General features: G+C 35.8%; 1 protein-coding gene and 1 long non-coding RNA gene across 4 annotated transcripts in view; both read left to right on the top strand.

Moving 5' to 3' along the window:
• The first annotated feature begins 2,636 nt into the window (after positions 1–2,636).
• Positions 2,637–4,404, top strand: LOC148951396 (exonuclease 3'-5' domain-containing protein 2-like). Its single transcript, XM_089091086.1, is given in 2 exon segments — positions 2,637–4,312; positions 4,314–4,404. Coding segments are annotated over 2 exon segments (1,767 nt in total).
• Positions 4,405–9,544: 5,140 nt separating this feature from the next.
• The window catches only part of LOC148951395 (uncharacterized), a 68,610-nt gene continuing 56,735 nt past the window's right edge, over positions 9,545–21,419 (top strand). The window contains exon 1 of one of the 3 annotated variants that reach the window (XR_016141871.1): positions 9,545–9,608. This is a non-coding gene — a long non-coding RNA (uncharacterized LOC148951395). Of the gene's footprint in view, positions 9,695–21,419 lie in introns of all 3 variants that reach the window. The other 2 variants (XR_016141870.1, XR_016141869.1) reach the window with 2 other exon arrangements.

Here is a 21,419-nt window from a genome sequence, read left to right as displayed (position 1 = left end):
TAAAATTCAAACGAATGTGCATTGTCAGTTTAATATACATATGCTGATATTTATTCCTTAAAATATCAATTAATTTTTGATGTTTTAAAGTTATAAAAGTGAAAACATTTAAAACAATTCTTTTTCAATAAAGTGCAAATTATATTCTGACTTTTAGAAAGCATTGGGGTTTTGAACCCTACTCATTTTAATTTCTGCTCGTTTTAAGTTTGACTCGGTTATTTATTGTAATTTAGTTTTTTTTTGTTATGATTGTTCATTTAATTTCTGTTCTTTTTGGGTTTCATATATTCTTTAATAGTAATTTCTGGTTGTTTTGAGTATGAGTTATTTTAGATTTTTATATCTGCTGATCTTAAATTTAATATGGCCTTTACTTTTCTTTAGAAAACTTCTTTTTCAGAAAGTTTTTTTTTCATTAATTAATTATATAAAAAGGTTAGAAGAATTTAGAAATAAAGTTAATAATAAATGTTTCTAATTATGAGTTTAAGTTTTTTTTTGCCATTTTTATCTATCTCTTATTTATAAAATTATGGAATAGTAGTGAAAAGATAATTAATGACACAAAAGGATTTGAAAAATTTACAATTTGAGTTAATAAATAAATATATCTTAATTTTTCATTTTATGCTATTATTTGTCATTTTTACTATCATTACTATTTTTATTTCTTCTTCTATTGTTGTTTGAGGTGCATCAAGGAGTATAGTGGATTCTTTGGATTTTTTTCTCGTCATTAGGATGACTCAATTAGCAACTCGGCAAGAAATTATATATATATATATAATATATATATATATATATATATATATATATATATATATATATATATATATATATATATATATATATATATATATATATAGCAGCAGCAAAGAAGCTGAAAAATGGGAAGTCGCCTGGCGAAGACAGGATATCCGCGGAAATGATCAAAGCGACTGTTATGACCTGCATCAAGTTCTGGACAGCGTTGTTCGCAGTAATCTGGACGACCGCCAAAGTACCTTCGGATTGGAAACGCAGCACGCTTGTGAGGATCTTTAAGAAAGGCGATACGTCCTTCCCAGGCAACTGGCGAGGAATCTGCATGCTTTCCATACCTAGAAAATTGCTGATGCACATTTTACTGCAGAGAATCAGCTCGCAGCTCGACAGACACCGTCGCGACGAGCAACATGGATTCAGACCGAACCGTTCATGTGCAGACTTGATATTCACCCTACGGCTACTGACGGAAGAAAGCAGAGAATAGCGCTCCAAAATCTATATGATATTCATCGATTTTGAGAAGGCATTTGACTCAGTAGACCGCCAAAGTCCGGGGAAAATCCTACTGCATTACGGAATCCCTGAAAAGATAGTTTCACTGATCGTTGCGTTTTATGAAGATAGCGAGTGCTGTGTAAAGACACCAGATGGCTAAACCCGTTTCTTCCGCATTATGTCAGGAGTTAAGCAAGGTTGCGTCTTGTCACCGCTACTTTTCGTAATTGTCATTGATTACATACTGCGAAGTACAAGCACAGACGGAATCCAGCTAAATCCAGAAACACGCCTCAGTGATGTAGACTTTGCTGACGACATCGCCGTCCTAGAATCATGCAAGCAAAGACTCCAAGAACTCCTTGACAAAGTGAGGGAGAGAGGCGGCCATGTCGGCCTAAAAATAAATAATGAGAAAACAAAATGCATGGCTACCACAGATTCACCCCTGAGCATCACTTGCGGGACCAACACATAGAGCAAGTTGTCCATTTCAAATACTTGGGAAGCATAATAGAAAGTACCGGATCGACCACAAAAGTAGTGCTCACAAGAATCGGCCAAGCTAATGGGGCCTTCAATAGATTACGGAAAGTGTGGCGGTCCCAAAGCTTCTCTATACGGCTAAAGTTATGACTGTTCAATAGCAATGCTATGCCAGTGCTGCTTTACGCTGCCGAAACCTGGCACCTGAACCAGGAACAAGAGCTAAGAATACTTGCTTTCGAAAACATATGTCTCGGAAGAATTCTCAACATCCGTTGGCAGCAGAGAATAACAAACCAATCCATCCGTGACAAGACTGGCCAGCCTCTTGTGACACATATTATAAGAGTCCGCCGATGGAGATACCTTGGCCATGTACTACGTATGGACAATCTCCGACTACCAAATGCAGCGCTTCATTGGCAGCCAACGGGTCCACGCCGCAGGGGCAGACCCAGAAACACCCTGCGTCGAACGTACCAGACAGATCTCCGTAACCTGCACGCATCAATCCAACCTCAGTGGGAGGACATACTTGCAGCAGCAAATCGGCGGGAAGATTGGCGGCTCCTTCTTGATGCCCTGGGTGCCTCTGGAGGCACAGGCGGATCTAAGGTATATATATATATATATATATATATATATATATATATATATATATATATATATATATATATATATATATATATATATATATATATATATATATATATATATATATATATATATATATATATATATATATATATATATATATATATAGCCTAATTATGATGACGTTATCTAATTGACTTAAAGAATGACGTCAAAACGAGTATAAAACTACTTGCCTAGAAGGAATCATTTTAGTATAAATTTAATCACTAAGAAAAATTAATTTTATGATGAAAGCTTTTGGGACAGCTATTCCTACCGTAGTTACTGGTGCAGCGCTAGTGTTTGGCGCTGCTGCAGTTGCAAGTTTTGTTCACCTTAGATATCGTTTTGAACAGTTTTTTCGAATTCAAAGGAAGAAATGTGAACAGTTAATTCACAGCAAAGGACTTAAGATTCTTATGATTGAAAGTAGAAATGATTGGACTAAAATACCACCGTCTTTTTTTATGTCAGTCGAGAAGTCCAAGATTGTCGGCTTAGATTGTGAGTGGGTGGCCGAAAAAACCAAAGAGCCAGTTGCTCTATTGCAAATTTCATCGCATTCTGGAGAATGTCTTTTAATTCGACTCTGCAAAGTTAAAAATATTCTGCCGAAAATTCAGAAAATACTCGAAAATGAAGAGATAATCAAAGTTGGAGTTGGAATTCAAGGTGACGCACTTCGATTGAGAGGAAATTCTGGAGTGGCTGTTCATGGTTGTTTAGACTTGCGCCATCTTGTTTTTAGCCGTCAAGACAAAAAAAAATTGAAAAAGGGAATGGGACTAGCAGAACTATCAGCGGAATTCCTTGGCATAACCCTCAAGAAAGATCTCCAGATCATTTGCAGTGACTGGGAAGCACCGCAGTTGAAAAATAGACAAATTGACTATGCTTCCCTGGATGCTTTTGTTTCAGTGCCTATCTTCTGTGAACTTGTTAATGATTTTTACCAATTATCCATTAAGAAGAGGTTTTTCCCTGTTACTGCTTCAGAAAGCTGGGCTATTGCCCGACAAATTGTCAAACCGTACCTGGACAAGCATTTGAAAACTGGTACACATCCAATCGAGAGTAAGGTTTCATGCAAAATGACTCCTCTCAAGGAATATAAAAAATCCCCAATGAAAGGCTCAAAGTATAACAATTGCTACTTAGAAGCACCAGATGGCAAAATTTTGTCTGCCTGTGGTCGCAAAAGGACTGACTGGTATATTAGGAAAGGTATTGGAAAACAGGTGAAGGAGAACCCTTTTACAGTTCGACTCAACTTTGAACCATCGGTTCGAACTGTTGGAGATTGTGACGAATATTATAAGAAACCTATAGACATATGCTGTGTTGTATGTGGCGAAAATGAATCCTTGGTGAGAAAATATGTTGTCCCGCGAGAATATCAGAAGCATTTTTCGGATATCATGAAACACCATCAGTCTCACGACGTTCTTTTGTTATGTATCACATGTCATAAAATTAGTAATAATTGCGATCAGGCATTACGTAAACGACTGGCTGAAGAATGTAATGCTCCAATTGGACCCAAAGACAGGGTCAAAGCAACCAAAGATCTTTTGTTGAAGAAAGTTGGATCAGCGGCAAGAGCCATCAAATCCGCTAAAGATAAAATTCCACTCGATAGGCTTGCTGAACTTGAAGCGATAATTACTGAGTATTACGATGTCAGTCTGTTAACTGACGATGTCCTTGAAAAAGCTCTAAGGATAGGAACACAGTCGGTGAACGAAGTGTATAAATCACATGGTCTTAAAGTTGTAAGCTACTACACCCAGAAATGTGGTTTTCACTATGGCAAGACTATATTAAATCTGGAAAGACTATGGAGAAAGCATTTTATTGACTCAATGAAACCGAGGTTTCTACCGCCACTGTGGTCTATAGACCACAATACAGAAAGGCTACAGAATACAGAAAAATCGAGTTGATCCTCAAGATTACCTGATATCTGTCGCTGGGGGTCCGGCAGTTTCATTTTCTTTATTATTTGGAAGATTATGACTCTTTATGGAATATACTGATAAACACAATTTCCAGCTTCTCAAACTCTTAATTTCACTTCTAGTGTGACTTTTGACGCTGAATTCGGGACCGGACTCATAGTGCACAATTTTCCCAAATGTTTCAGAGAAAAAATCGTTTTGAATTCTTTAAAAGTATACAAATTGTGCAAAATAATAAATCTTCTTACTTATAAGAAAATTAATCTTCTTACTTATAATTTTGCTATATTTTTGCTTTTATTGCTTTTACTTCCAGGGGAAAACCAAAAAATCATTGGGCTAGGAAACAGAAATTATGGCATCAACTACGATTTTGCCGTAACTCTTTCTTTCGCTCCAGTGTTGCCTATAGTAAAGAGTCATGTGTCTTCATTGCATTCTTTTCAGTCATTGTTTTTTTCTCGTCACCCTTGCTTAGAAGGTATGGCCGTAGAAACTTGAGAAAAGCTTATCAATTAGAAATTGAAATTTCTTGCTCCACTTTCAAGAGTTAAAAGTTGCTGAAAGCCAATAAGCGGTCCTTTCATGCACTTTTTTGCGACCCGCCCGCCCCGCAACCACCACTAATATTGGATAAAAATTTTGAGACAACCATTTTGGTCAAAATGTTTAATAAATGTGTTTTCAGTAATAATGTAATGTGATAAAAAGCGAACAGGAAACAAAACAGATTAGCTTAGTTCGCTCGTGTTCTTTGTACTTTAAGGAGACTTTAAAGGAGACATGAAATTGGGTAAAATTGGGAGAATTTGAATAAGAAAAAATAAACACCACGTAACCAATAAATATACTGTACTGAAATCCCGGTTCAAGGTCGGTAGTTATGCAGCACTTGTTAGTCCAAGTTATGTCCTCCCATTTCTGTCTCCTATGAAGTGAACTTGCGTCAACAAATCCGATCAGTGGAAGATTTTTTTTCGCTCTTTTGAACCATATTTGAAAAAGTACGAGTTAAGCCATTTAATTTTTTTGTGAGACGATAACCGCTCTAAAAGAACAAAAGCTACAGCTGTCAAGATAAAAATGAAGGAAAGAAAATTGAAAACTGCGTTTATTTTCAAGGCAAGACAATACAAAATTCGTCTATCAGAGATCGCCGTATAATACAAAAAGTACACTTTATATAAAACAAGACACGAGATCTAATTATTTCCCGAATATACAAGTGATCTAGGCAAACTGCACAAAAACACTAAAATCATCTTGCGTCATTTCTATTTGTCAAGTTTCAGATACACGATATGTCTATTTGGACCTACTGAAAATTAATGATAGAAATTGCATGAATAACATAAGTAAATAGAAAGAGGGGAGAGTGTTGGCGCAGAAACACACTGGAAAGACACAGAACTGGCATTCTAGAGTCAGCTTGATCCACAGCATAAATTTTTTACAGTATGAAAAATTTTAATGCTCTCCTTTAAGAATTTTTAGGAAACCTCACTCGCACACCTTTCGTCATGACTCCGCCTTCGCGCGTGCGCAATGACAGATTTTTAGCGCATTGCGATGGAGATATAGGATACCTGTTGAAGCTATTGCTGTGACGCTTTAAGAAACTTCCGAAGCCACGCGCTGTTATGTTTCCCATTTCTGAACCAAATTTTCTAAACTCTATAATATTTATGCTGTGGCTTGTTCCAATAAAGCATGAGAAAACCAAAAGAATTTCTCCCCTTCAAATTTTTATGTGCCAAATATAGGTAGAATACCAGTTTTTATATCTTTTTAAACTTAATCTTAAAGTTCCTTCCTTTTTCAAATAAGTACAATTACGTTGTTCCGAAAGCTAGACCAAGCTATTTCTAACTTACACATTACTTTCAGAAAATGCAAACTACCTAAAGCTATGGCGAGGATCAAACTCATTGGGATAGGAGAAGCAAATTTAACTGAATTAATTTTTTTAAGGTTTGTTATTGTTATCTGTATTCAATTATATTGGGTCTATGCAAAGTCTCAGCTTTTTTGCCATCATCACACAGTTTAACGTATATTCATTTCTCTCCTTCTAAGTATATCATAGTATAATATTAAAATTCTATATACAAAGTAACTGAATTCGTTAAAAAAAACGTTGCGTTAGGTACTGATACCACTTATTCTTTATAATTGACTTATTTTTTTCTGTCTACATTATTTTCCCCTTAAATTACTGGAGTCAATTCAAAAAAATTTAGGGGGGGGGGGGGTAATTTTCATATTTTTTAATGGGAATACCTAAAATAGCATTCTTCAATTAAAATACTCCGAAAGCTGGAGTGATTAAAAATCTGGGAACAGGAAAAATATATAGGGGCTGGGTGGGGGTGAATTACCCCCAACCCGACCCCCCTCCAATTGTGTCTATTAACATAAACCTTTCTCACTAATATTTTTAGCTATAGTCCTAGCTTTCTTCCCTATGACACCTTCAGCAACCTCACAAATTATTTTTCTAAAATTATTCCAACCATCTTCCACATTATCAAATTTTAAATTCTCAAGTTTAGTATTCAACTGTTCCTGGAAAGTATCTCTCAAATTCTCATCCTGGAGTCTAACAGCATCATAACTTCCCCGGGAGGTAGTTACCCTTCCGAAATTTGAGCTTTAAATTAACCCTTGACACTACTAGATGGTGATCTTTACTTTTAACATCAATAACACCACTCCTGTATACCCTAGTATCCTGTATTGATCCTGCCAGTCTTCGGTTTAATGTAACACAATCGATAAAGTTTGCTGTCTTACCATCACGTGAATACCATGTTAACTTATGAGCCATCTTCTGATCAAACACCATATTGGCTATAACTAGATTATTATACCTACAAAATTTCAAAAGTCTGTATCCATTACTGTTTTCTTTTCCAACACCAAATTTACCTAGGCTAGGATACCATCTATCCCTGTTTCTACCAACCTGGGCAATAAAGCCCCCTAGTAAAAACATCATATTTCTACCTGGGACCCTGTCCATTTGCTCCTGTGACTGTTAGTAAAACTCATCTGAGTCATTGTCAGTCGGTTCTACAGGGGCGTATACTACTATAACTGATACCCTGAACTTTTTAGTCATAAAATGAGCAATCAGTATATTCTATTATTAATAAATTCCCAGCCTAAACAAGACTTAGCAGCTTTCTGATTCATCGTGAGCTCTTCTACCTGTCTATGTACCCCATCCTTGCTGCCTGAGCAGACAAATTCTATATCACTTAATTTCATGCTTCCTACCCCTGGGATATAAGTTTCTGAAACTCCTAATAAATCCAGTTCGAATCGTATGAATTCGTCGGTCAAAATATTGAAAATACTTGGCGAACAAGATCAAAAGCCCTTTGAATCTGACCGGGACAAGTTGATATTACTTGACCTCCAATGAATTTACCATGAATTTATGTAACAGGATGTTGTCGAAACTTATCTGCTATGAGACATTTGACAACATATTATTCTTAATTTCCAGACAGGATGATGTGTAATTGATACAGACATGAATTACGTTGAACTTATTGTGTACTTCGATTGTGTAATACTTCATGAGAGAAAAATCAAAAGACTTCATAGGAATTTCAAATTTACCTGTGCAAAGTTGTCAAAACAATGGAAACATCAGAGATTAATTAACATTTTAAGGGACTATTTGGGGTGAAACAGTTTGAAACATGTGACTTGACATAGCTTTACTTCTCGGCTTCGGTCGCTATAACGGACAAGTACACAATATGGGATTAGTGAGATGGTTATGGATTTGAACCATCAAGGACCGCATCCACCAATTCCCTAGCCACCAACGACCTCAACCTCCAATGTCCCCTATCCCCAACCTCCAAGAGGCCCCATGCCTCCAACTTTTTGGGCCCATCCCCCCATTTTTTATACTTTTTTGAAGTTTATTTTTTTTAACATAATAATTTTATTTCTACTTTTCTTACATGTCTTAGAATGAACAAGTACACATTATGGGATTAGTGACATGGTTATGGATTTGAACCATCAGGGACCGCAACCACCAATGACTCTAGCCACCAAGGACCTTAACCTCCAAGGTCCCCTCTCCCCAACATCAAAGGGGCCCCCTCCCTCCAACTTTTTGGGCCCTCCCCCATTTTTTATACTTTTTTAAGTGCATTTTTTAAACATTATAATTTTATTTCAACTTTATTTACATGTCTTAGAATGAACAAGTACACAATATGGGATTAGTGAGATGGTTATGGATTTGAACCATCAAGGACCGCAACCACCAATGACCCTAGCCACCAAGGACCTCAACCTCCAAGTTACTCTCTCCCCAAGCCCCAAGGGGCACCCTCCCTCCAACTTTTTGGGCCCATTCCCCCATTTTTTTTATACTTTTTTGAAGTTTATTTTTTTAATATAAAAATTTTTTTCCACTTTTTTTTATATGACTTAGAATGACATAAAACATACTTAAAGCATAAAAAATTGACATTTTAGGGGATTATTTGGGGTGAAACAGTTTGAGAATTGTGACTTGACATAGATTTACTTCATGGTTTTAGTTGCTATAATAGACAAGTAGAGAATATGGGATTAGTGAGATGGTTATGGATTTGAAACATCAAGGACCGCTACCACCATTGACCCTAGCCACCAAGGACCTCAACCTCCAAGGGTCACCTCCCTCCAACTCTTTGGGTCCCATCCCCCCATTTTTTAATACTTTTTGAAGTTTATTTTTTTTAAAATGATAATTTTATTTCAACTTTTTCTACATGTCTTAGAATGACATAAAATATACTTAAAGCATAAAAAAAAATCACATTTAAGCTAGAACACTTTGGGAAACTGCAAATGTGAGTCCAGTTTTTAAATTTTTTTGAGTGTTTCTCAGGTTTATCCCCAGTTATCAGAAATTCACCAGCCAAATGGAATAATTCATAGATCTAAAGACCAATATGTTCGTTTTTTGGGCATTCTTGTTGATGAAAACCTATCTTTCAAACGTCACATTGATTTTATTAAAATGAAGATTTGCAGGAGTCTCGGTATTTTAAGAAAACTTAGACATACTTTTCCTGGATCAATTTTGAAAATCCTTTTTCACTGCTTCATCAAATCTTACGTTTCTTACTGTCCGATTGTGTGGATGTCAACTTTTCCTTCACTGTTAAAACCACTTTCTAAGGTAAAATTCAATATTGGATTTAAAATAATATCTGAGTCGTCCATTATTTCATAATTGCACTTACGGTAATCAAGAGACAACCAATTATTGGCGAAATATTTGAAGCACGAATAGCATTGACTTTCTGATCAAATATACCTACTTTAAGAAGGCAGGCAATTTTCGAAAATGTTCTATTCTATGCGTAATTTGCAACTGCCTCTTCCAGACCTCGGTTCGCCCCCCCCCGACCTCTGTTTGCCTCCCCCCAGCTGAAATTTAGTTACTTCCAAAATTTTGTCGAAACTAAGAGAAACCTGCATAATTCAAGCATCAACAGAAACATTTCATTTTTTAACTACATATTTGCCTTTGTAGTTTAATTATAAAGTACCTTTATAGCACTATAGTATCTTTATAGTACCAAATGGCATATTTTTAGTTTTTACTGTCATTATCACTTGATTTTGGAAAATTGGCTCCAACTTTGCTCCCCCCCCCATAATTTTGAAAAAAATTTACCAGTGCCCCTAAAAGGCTTAAAGGACTCAAAACAGCCTATAGGCTAGGCTAGTAGGCTAACTAAAAGTTTAAAGATATTTTGGACCCTACCTATCAACCCTGTTGCAGGACTAAAAATTTCCAAATAATTGTATGATTTTGAAAAATGTGGCATTTTTGAAGTAGGTTATCAAAAATATTGGTAAAGATCTACAAAATCATATTATTGAGTTAGGACTAAAGTGAATACACCATTTGATGCCTTTTTTATGCTGATTATAAATATAATAAGTATTTCTATTGGACATGAATTTCCGCCCCCCCCCCCTATATAGGCTATGCCAATTCAGGGTTAGGTTAGGTTGGGTTAGGTTAGGTATAGCCTATATAGGGGGGGGGGTGAAAATCATTTCCAATAGAAATGCTTATTATATTTGTAATCAGCATAAAAAAGGCATTGAATGGTGTATTCACTTTAGTTCTAACTCAATAATATGATTTTGTAGAACTTTACCAAAATGTTTTCACAGTTTCACCTACTGTACCTGTAGGTTAATGTTAATAAATGGCACCCAGGGGAAATACTTGTATATCAGCAAAATATTACATAATGAATATTCTATTTACTTTTTACAGCTGAAAAGTCTCTTTTCAGAGTTAAAAGGTTTTGAGTATTTTGTCATTTATGTATAAGGTAGGCTATTGGCTATATAATATTTTGTCATTTATATATAAGGCATCAAGGGTGCCCACAGAAAATTTTTCAGGGGGGGGGGTGCAGATGCCAGAGTAGCAGAGATTGGAGGAGAAATAAATTTTGTAGTAAAAAAAATACAAAGAAGTATTTCGTTGATCAGTTAAGTATCATTTTTGAGTTTTAACCAGTTAGCTACTATGTCAAACTTGTTGACAAGCTTGTTCCATGGGGGGTATTTTCCAAGAGGTAATTGCTGGGGAGGGGGGGGTTGTAAATGCCAGCCACCAGACTGTTCATATTTCAAACACTGAGTTGTACAAAAATGTGATTTGGTATAAAAAAAACAAGAGTTTTACAATAAAAAAATGGTTTTTATTTTATTAATATTTTAACTGATTACTATTAATTCTACTATTCAATTTAAGCAATTTATTTGTAATTTATTTAGAAATATTTGTTGATTAATTATTAATTATTTGTTGATTTATTAAAAGATCAATATTTTAATTCATAAATTCTGGTATCTTGACTAAATTCCCATTCAGGTTTAAGCTAAAAGTTAAGTTTCATTATTATGAAAGAAAAGCAAGCAAAATTCCTAATAGGATAAGACCTTATAGAATACATCCAATGGAATAGACACAGCGTGATCATTAAAGACTTAAGCAAAATTAGAATCTTACCCCTTAAGGAAAAGAGTAAAACAAATTAGACTTACATTTTTAGCTTGACAAAATATGAGCAAAAACCAAGACCAAACTGCCTCCTGGTAGGGCATGATGCTGTATATGAATGAATGAATTTGTTTAATAACCTGTCTTACAATCAACAGAAAAAGACAGAGCACAAACAAAAAAGAAAGAAAAAGCAAAACTGGCAAGAAAAACAAATACAAACAGAAAGAACTACTTAATAACATAACTATTGGAGAAGGTGGATCCACTCGTGATATATATAAAACTTTCTTTGTTTATTAATTCCAAAATGCAGTAAGCTTTATCAAGCTTGTCACACTATTGCTTGGGCATAAGAATGCCCTTGAAAGTATTTACTCTACACCCTAAATTTGGTTCTGGTTTTGGTGTCCTTTAGATAGATAAATAATGACCTGTATTGAGTTAATTTAAGATATAAGAATTGAATCTAAACAAGTTTCATAGCAGTTCTAAAAGACAAAACAAAAATAAGAAATTCTTTTTGTTTGATTAGTTGTTACATTCTATTTTCTTCCTACTCTGGTCTAAATTCCAGGGAGGGGGGGCATGCCCCCCCCCTTGTGGGTGCCCATGTAAGGCATATGGGTTTCCAGCAAGCCCACATGCCTGATGCAAGCTAGTCTTCCCTCAAATATGCCTTGAACTAGCCCTTCACTTTCAACCCTTGTTAATTTCTTTTGTATAAAGCTGAATGTCAGGATAATTGACAAGGTTTCAATCAACTCATGTAATAAACCCCTGAATCAACCTTACATCAAGCCACATTAATAACTTTTCATAAAGCAAAATGGACAACCTACATAGAAGAGCAGCATTTTCTTTTAGTTTTTGGTCTTGAAGCTCTTTATCTCTGGTTCAGATTAGCTTAGCTGACCTATGCCATGGAAAGTTATAGATCTTTACTGGAAGCATTGTATCTGAATTAATTTTTTTGAATAAAGGTTAAAACAGTTGTGTATATATTTTGATTCTTAACATGCATCTTGTGTTGATATTTCATAAAGAATGAATTTAGTTTTTATACTGTGTTTAATTTTTTTGTTTGACACCTGATTGTAGCAGTGTTTCTGCTCTCCTAAAATAAATTGATCCCTAAGAATTCTAGTTTTGGAAGTTAAAAGACATTCTTAGCTAAAATGATAAAGAATTTCTTTATCAAATCAAACTGTTGGTAGAGTGTTAATCTCAAAATCAAACATTTTGGCAAGTAAAAATAAAACTTATTAAGTTTTACTATTTAAACAACAATTTCTAACAACTGTCTAGTTTTAAAGTTTATATTATATTTTTCACCTGTTCAAAAGTTTGAAATTGAGAATTAAGCCTAAAATATTCTGAATCATTTCTGTATTTTCTGGAGAATTTATGTGTTAAACCAATTGTCATGCATAAGTTTCTGCTAGACAAAAACTTATTCAGTGTCCACAAAGTAACAGATCATTGGTAATAGACATAATGAAGGAATTAAGTCTGAATCCAGGAATTTGCTTGATACCAGCCTGCTTTCTGATGTGAATATAAAACTGAGATTTGCCTTGCTATTGGCTTGTTATAAACCTAAAAATTGTAACAAGGCAAAACTGGGCAACTAGCAGGCTTCAAGGAAATTTTTTTAGGCTTCTGGCTTAATTTTGCAAGCTTTTTTTTGCCTCTCCCAGAAAGTTTGAGTCAGCAAAATTTGCTATATGGAATAGGCTTATTACTGTAGGCCTCCATCTCACTGGCCTCAAGCTTACTACTGTTTTAGCTTCCAATAACAAGCGAACCATTCATTGTTGTTTTTTGGCAATTTTTCAATTTTTGTTAGTGTTTAAGAATCTAGTCGGTTTCATCTTAGAAATAACAGGTGGGTTTTCCAAATGCTACCTATTATGAAAAGAAATCATTAAAATTCTAGGTTATGATATTTTGAATACCAGTACATGTTGGAATTACTAATAAATGTTATAATCTAAAATCAGATTCTTCCATCTGACTGCTACTTTGGGCACTCAATAATTACATGACAGATTTGGTCATTTTAAAGTGAGATTTTTAAAATCACCAAATTAGTGTTCATTTCTTGAATTCTAGCAAGCTTTGATAAGATTCTCGCAGGTTGAGTTTCTAGGGGTTTCAAACAAGCTTGAGGATCTTTAAATTGGTAATTGGTTCCAGATACCAATAAAAGATACATCTGGAAGTGTCTTCGTTTGTTCCGGAATGGTTTCTCAGTGACCTCTGGGATTTGATTGTGGCAATATTGAAACACTTTTTGTATGTAATTTTTATTAGCTTGACTAGTATGCAGGTATTTCACAGGTTTGACCTGACATAAGGTTACCATATAGATCTTATGGTAGAGGCGCCACCGTTCTGGGTAAAGAATGTAAAGCCTCGAAACCCGCTAAGGCCGGTGGTATTCTTCTGATGAGCCCTAAATGGAAGGTTTTACTTGGAAATATTTTGCTAGATTTAAGGTGCTTTTGCTGGTAATTTTACAACGACTTACATTTATTGATGACAACTTTGCATGGATTTGGACTTTTCTATTTGGTTGATGGTTTGGGTATACTGTTTGGTCCTAGGTAGTTGGATGGATGTGTAAGGTGAGAGCCTCGTTCAAGTGCACATTTGTCTCAGGTGCTGGATTAGGACTACAGTTTTTTTTTTTTTTTTTTTTTTTTTTTGCCAAGTAATTACCTCTTAAACATAATAAGATAAGATTTATTCCTCATTAGATACACATACAATATTACATGTTGTTATTAATCCCCCAAAGGATCATTGGCCTGTACAAAGGGGGAAAACAAATGGGTTGCTTGCTCAGAGATGAAAAACAAAAGAAAATTTAAAATGATCACTTACTCACATACGAAGGAGAAGAAAAGAAAATAAAGATAAAATGAAAACTATAGAAAAAATAGAATAAATAAACTAAATTAATTAGTTAGATTAAATACACTAAAAAAAAAATAAATAAAAATAGCTTCTACAAAGCCAAAGAATTTTTAACAATTTTTTTTAAACAAATCGAATGAGTGGCACCCTCGAGCTGATTCAGGCAACTTATTCCAAACAATATGACACGCCATTAGAGGATTAAAGTCTGACCTTATACAAGGAGTAAATGGAACTTGAACATGATTTGTCATATTACAAAGATTATAATTATTTTGATCAGAGGTAAAAGATAGCAGAACACTTAGGGGCCAGGGGAGGTCACCATGAAGCTGAGTAAAAGTAAAACATGCACATGAAAGAATGTATAGTGACTCAAGATCAAGTAATGGTATAACTAGTGAACAGTTAGTTTCCTGAATGAGGTTTCTAGCTTTACTGTAAACCTTAGAAAGTGGTTTTAACAGTGAAGGAAAAGTTGACATCCACACAATCGGACAGTAGGAAACGTAAGATTGGATGAAGCAGTGAAAAAGGATTTTCAAAATTGATCCAGGAAAAGTATGTCTAAGTTTTCTTAAAATACCGAGACTCCTGCAAATCTTCATTTTAATAAAATCAATGTGACGTTTGAAAGATAGGTTTTCATCAACAAGAATGCCCAAAAAACGAACATATTGGTCATTAGATCTATGAATTATTCCATTTGGCTGGTGAATTTCTGATAACTGGGGATAAACCTGAGAAACACTTGAAAAAATTTAAAAACTGGACTCACATTTGCAGTTTCCCAAAGTGTCAAGTGTGCTGTCATCAGCAAAACAAACAAAGACATCAGAAGAAGGCGAACTATAATTGCCACTATGGGCAAGGGAAGGCTCAGGATGACAAAGTCTACAGCAATTAATAAGTTTCTGCTTTCTTACAACATAATAAAGATCATTTACATACATCAAAATAGCACAGGCCCTAAAACTGATCCCTGGGGGATACCAAAATTCACTTGCAAGGGTGACCGGAAAAGTGGATCAACAGAAATTAACCTATCATCTTTTTTCCAACTACAGTAAAGTCAACAAAGTCATGAGGGGAAAACAGTTTATTAACTTTGTTTACAGCTTTGTTAGCTCTGTTGACACCATGGGAGCCACTTATTGTTTTTGTAAAAAGTCCTATCCATGTTTTTTACCTTCTGGTATCTGGCATTTGACTTAAGTTTTGATGTCTGGAGGTGTTTTTTGACAAAACTTTTATGACAATAAATAAACAATCAGGAACTGAATTAGAAATACTTTGCCCAGTAGTTGTCGAAGAAACTTCGAAAAGGGCTCATTCGATTGGAAATTGGAATGGCGAGTTTCGACCTTTTTAATAGTCGAAAGTGATTGGAGGGCAACTAGCCCCCCCCCCCTGCCCATCATTTCCTCACATACATACAATCAAAATTTTGAGATAACCATTGTTCAACGTAATTGTTTTCCGGATAGAAAATATGTTTTTGAGGAGGACACTCCCCAACAACCCTTAGGGCAAGGGTTTTAAGTTATGCCCTGGGGGCATATAAGGTTTTTATAGAAGGTGTTGTTGTAGAAACTTCAAAACAGGCTCACTTGATTGGAAATTCGAAGGGCTAGTACCCTTTTTAATAGTCGAAAGTGATTGGAGGGCAACTAGCCCCCCCCCCCACGCCCATCGTTTCCCCCAACACCTCCCATCAAAATTTTGAGATAGCCATTTTGTTCCGCGTAGTTGATTTCCAGCTAGAAAATTTGTTTTGAGGAGGACACTCCCCCACAACCCTCAGGGCAAGGGTTTTAAGTTATGCCCTGGGGCCATATAAGGTTCTTATAGAAGGTGTTGTTGTAGAAACTTCAAAAAAGGCTCATTCGATTGGAAATTCAAAGGGCTAGTGCTCTTTTTAATAGTCGAAAGTTATTGGAGGGCAACTAGCCCCCTCCCACGCACATGATCCCCCCAACCACATTCACTCAAAATTGTTAAATAGCGATGTTGTTCAGTACCGTTTATTTTGTGATAGAAAATATTTTTGAGTAGACTAATCCCCAACAGCACTTATGGCACGGGTTTTAAGTTATGCCTTGGGGGGCATATAAGGTTTTTATAGAAGGCGTTGTCGTAGAAACTTCAAAAAAAGCTCATTTGATTGGAAATTCAAAGGGCTAGTGCCCTTTTTAATCGTCAAAAGTGATTAAAGGGCAACTATTCCCCCCCCTCCAACGCCCATCAATCCCCCAAACACATCCAATACAAATTTTGAGATAGCCATTTTGTTCAGTGTAGTTCCAGATAGAATTTTCAGATAGATTTCCAGATAGAAAACATATTTTTGAGGAGGACACTCCTAAACAACCCTCAGGGCAAGGATTATAAGTTATGCCCTGGGGGCATATAAGTTTTTTTTTGAAATTTTTGACCTAGAAACTTGAAAAAGGGCTCATTCGATTAGAAATTGAAAGGGCTAGTGCCCTTTTAATAGTCGAAAGTGATTGGAGGGCTACTAACCCCCCTCTCACGCCTACCTTTTCCACAAACACATCCAATCAAAATTTTTAGATTTTGTTCAACGTAGTTGAAAGTTTTGGAAATTAGGTCTTTAAATATGACAACCCCTCCCCTCACAGCCCTCAGGGCAAGGGTTGTAAGTTATGCCTTGGGGGGCATATAAGTTTTATATCGCCTATACTTAGGTGATATTTATATCGCCTAAGTAAAGAACGGGGACACTTGAGAACGAGACAAGAAACGGGGACTAAGTAAAGAGGACACTCCCCCACAACCCTCTGGGCAAGGGTTTTAAGTTATGCCCAGGGGGGCATATAAGAACGATTTTGGCACAATGTATTGTTTATTAATTTTTTCCTTTAGAGCAGGGCACTTCGTATTGAAGAAGTTGTTGTAGAAACTTCGAAAAGCGCTCATTCAATTGGAAATTGGAGTGGCTTGTGCCCTTTTTAATAGTCAAAAGTGATTGGAAGGCGACTAACAGCCCTTCCACGCCCAGCATTCCGAAACACATCCAATCAAAATTTTGAGATAACCATTTTGTTCAGCGTAGTTGATTTCCAAATAGAAATTATGTTTTTGAGGACAGTTCCCCACAGCCCTTAGGGCAAGGGTTGTAAGTTATGCCCTGGTGGTATATAAGGTTTTTTATAGAAGGCGTTGTCATAGAAACTTTAAAAAAAGGCTCATTCGATTGGAAATTCAAAGGGTTAGTACCCTTTTTAATAGTCGAAAGTGATTAGAGGGCTAATATCCCGCCTCTCACGCCCACCTTTTCCCCAAACACATCTGATCTAAACTTTGAGATAGCCATTTTATTCAACGTAGTTTTAAGTTCTGGAAATTAAGTCTTTGAGGATGACAACCCACCCACAACCCTCAGGGCTAGGGTTGTAAATTATTCCCAGGGGGCATATAAGGTTTTTATATAACGCGTTGTCGCAGAACCTTCAAAAAGGGCTCATTCAATTAGAAATTTATATGACTAGTCCCCTTTTTAATAGTCAACAGTGATTGTAAGGCAATTAACGCATTTTACACACCCACAATGTTCCCGAGCACATCCAATAAAGATTTTTGAGATAGCCAATCTGTTTCACGAAATAGAAAATTCTAGAAATTATACCTCTGAGCTGGAGACTCCTCCCACAGTTTTCAGGGCAAGGGTTATAAGTTATGCCCTGGGGGCATATAAAGTTTTTTATAGAAATATTTGTCGTAGAAACTTCAAAAGGGCTCATTCGATTGGAAACTCAAAGGGCTAGTGCCGTTTTTAATAGTCAAAAGTGATTTGAAGGCAACTAACCCTTATTTCAATGAATTTCAGGATGATAACCCCCTCAGAGCCCTGAGTACAAGGGTTGTAACTGACGCCTATCTTTTCTCCAAACATATCCAATCAATATTTTAGATAGCCATTTTATTCAACGAAGTTGAAAGTTTTGGAAATTAGGTCCTTAAGGATGACAACCCCTCCCCCCCCCCCAAAGCCCTCAGGGCAAGGGTTATAAGTTATGACCTGGGGGCGTATAAGGTTTATATTGAAAGCGTAGAAACTGCAAAAAGGCTCATTCAATTGGAAATTGAAAGGGCTAGTGCCTGTTTTATTAGTTGAAAGTGATTGGAGAGCGACTAACGCCTTTCTCACGCCCACTATTTTCCCAAGCACATCCATATCAAAATTTTTAGATATCCATTTTTTTCAACGTAGTTGAAAGTTCTTGAAATTAGGTCTTTCAGGATGATAACCCCCTCACAGCCCTGAGTGCAAGGGTTATAAGTCATGCCCTGGGGGCATATAAAGTTTATATTGAAAGTTGTTATAGAAATTTAAAAAGGGCTCATTTGATTGGAAATTGAAATTGCCCTTTGTACAGTCGAAAGTGAGTGGAGAGTAATTAAGCCCCCTCTTACGCCCACCATTTCCCCAAAAACATTCAATCAAAGTCTAGATAGCCATTATGTTCAACGTAGTTGAAAGTTCTGGAAATTATGTATTTAAGGATGATAAACCCCCAGAGCCCCAAGGGCAAAGGTTGTAAGATCTTCCCTGGGGGCATATAAGGCTTTTATAGATAGAGTTGTCGTAAAACTTCAAAAATAGCTCATTAAATTCGAAACTGAGAGGGCTAGTGCCCTTTTTAATAGTCGAAAGTGATCGGAGGGTAACTAACCCCCCTCTCACGCCCACCATTCCTCCATACACATCCAATCAAAATTGTCAGATAGCCATTTTGTTTAACGGAGTAGAAAGTTCTGGAAATTAGGTCTTTGAGGCACTCAGGGCAAGGGTTGTAAGTTATGTCCTAGGGGCATATAAGATTTTATTGAAAATTGTGTCGTAGAAACTTCAAAAGGGCTAATTTGATTGGAAATTGAAAGGGCTAGGGCCATTTTTAATAATGTAAAGTGATAGGAGAGTGACTGCTACCCCTCTTACGCCCACCATTTCCCAAAACATATCCAATCAAAATATTGAGATAGCCTTTTTGTTTAACACAGTTGAAAGTTCTGGAAATTTAGTCTTAGAGGATGACAACCACCCTAACAGACCCTAGGGTAAGGGTTATAATTTATGCCCTGGGGGCATATAAGGTGTTTATAGAAAGCGTTGTTGTTTCCAAAAGGGCTCATTCGATTGGAAATTGAAAGGCCTAGTGCCCTTTTCAATAGTTGAAAGTGATTGGAAGGCTTGGCATTTTTATAGTAAAGATCGAAGTGGGTATAATGTATTATTTTTTGTTGTTGTTGTTGTTTAGACCAGGGCACTTCGTATCGAAGGAATTGTCGTGGGAACTTCGAAAAGGGCTTATTCGGTTGAAAATAGAAAGGGATGGTGCCCTTTTTAATAGTCAAAAGTGATTTGAGGGCAACTAATCCCCCTTCCACTCCCACCCCCAACGCCAACCCTCCCATTTCTGCTCTTAAAATTTAAACAAATAAAAATAGCGTAAGTGTTTCCAAGCTTTCAAAGAAAATAATCATATTTTTTTTTGCGAATGGTATCAGGTTTTCCATTTCAGGTCTACTAGAGGAAGTATGAAACTAAATTAAACATTACTATTTGTGTCCAGATTTTTAAAGGGGTATATGTCGTTAAAAATTGCTGAAAATTTTTCTCCAGCATACAAATAGCAGGTCAAACTATAAAGTCTTAAGAAATGAATAGATTTAAAGTATTATTTTCTTTTTCCCTAAAAAGACTATGTCAATATAAAACGAGAAGAGAAATTAATTAAAAAAACTTTTTCCGCAAAATAAGCTTTTCAAAGAAAAGTAAAGAACTCTATTGAACAAAAAATGAGCAAAAATAAAATCAAATAATCTACCAAGCGTGAAACTACCACACATCAGCATCGATCAATAAATGAAACCCAAAACGAACAGAAATTACAATAATTAACCTAGTCAAACTCAAAACGAGCAGAAATTAACATAAGTTGGGCTCAATTCCCCTATGCCTTCCCAAGGCCAGAACAAAATTTACACTTCACGGAAAAAATTCAAATGAATATGCATTGTCAGTTTAATATACATATACTGATATTTAGTAATCAAAATGTTAATATTATTTGATTTATTAAAATTATAAAAGTAAAAACGTTTATATTTGTTTTGCTCTAAGATGAACCCCAGACAAAGTTGTGGACAACCCCTCACTTCTCAATCTCAAGATTAGCCTGAATGGTCTCTTTAAGAATCAACGATTCTTTAACCATTCCCCCCTCCTCTCCTCGATTTTTTTTGGGCTACTATTATGAGCAGTCTTACCAATCAGAGTCGGGGCTTAGACGACAAAGACAAATTACCCCTAGAGCCTCCAGAGGCACCAATTCATGGAAATTGGGTGGGAGGGCAAAGTGTTTTCAAAATCTAGACAGTATTTTTTTCAATGAAAATACTAAAAGAAAGTATTTTTGAAAAATCCATGAGGCGAATCCATGAATTTTAATATCCATTCCTTACGAATAAAAGTTCATTTTATCCTTAGACTCAATTCTGCATGCTAGGGGGCTAGTTGCCCTCCAATCACTTTCGATTATTTAAAAGGGCAGTAGCCCTTTGAATTTCCAATCGAATGAGCCTTTTTTGAAGTTTCTACGACAACGCCTCCTATAAAAACCTTATAAACACCTAACCTAGGTACCTCCCCCCCCCTATATAATATAGCATAGCATATAACAATAATATATGCTATGCTAAATTTATGAATTTCAATAGCTACAATAAAGTAACAACGAGTACATGTTTTCAATTACGTACAAACTAAATATCAGTATATGTATATTAAACTGACAATGCACATTCATTTGTATTTTTTTCAATAAAGTGCAAATTATGTTCTGGCCTTGGGAAGGCATAGGGGTTTTGAACCCAACTTATGTTAATTTATGCAGTTTTGAGTTTGACTCGGTTATTTATTGTAATTTCTGTTCGTTTTGGGTTTCATTTATTTATCGATGCTGATGTGTGGTAGTTTCACGCTTGGTAGATTATTTGATTTTATTTTTGCTCATTTTTTGTTCAATAGAGTTCTTTACTTTTCTTTGAAAAGCTTATTTTGCGGAAAAAGTTTTTTT

This window comes from Artemia sp. Qi Xiang Cuo, chromosome 6, assembly GCF_049724085.1.
Source record: "Artemia sp. Qi Xiang Cuo chromosome 6, ASM4972408v1, whole genome shotgun sequence".
Classification (NCBI taxonomy): Eukaryota; Metazoa; Arthropoda; class Branchiopoda; order Anostraca; family Artemiidae; genus Artemia; species Artemia sp. Qi Xiang Cuo.
This window is presented reverse-complemented; position numbering and strand designations above follow the sequence as displayed.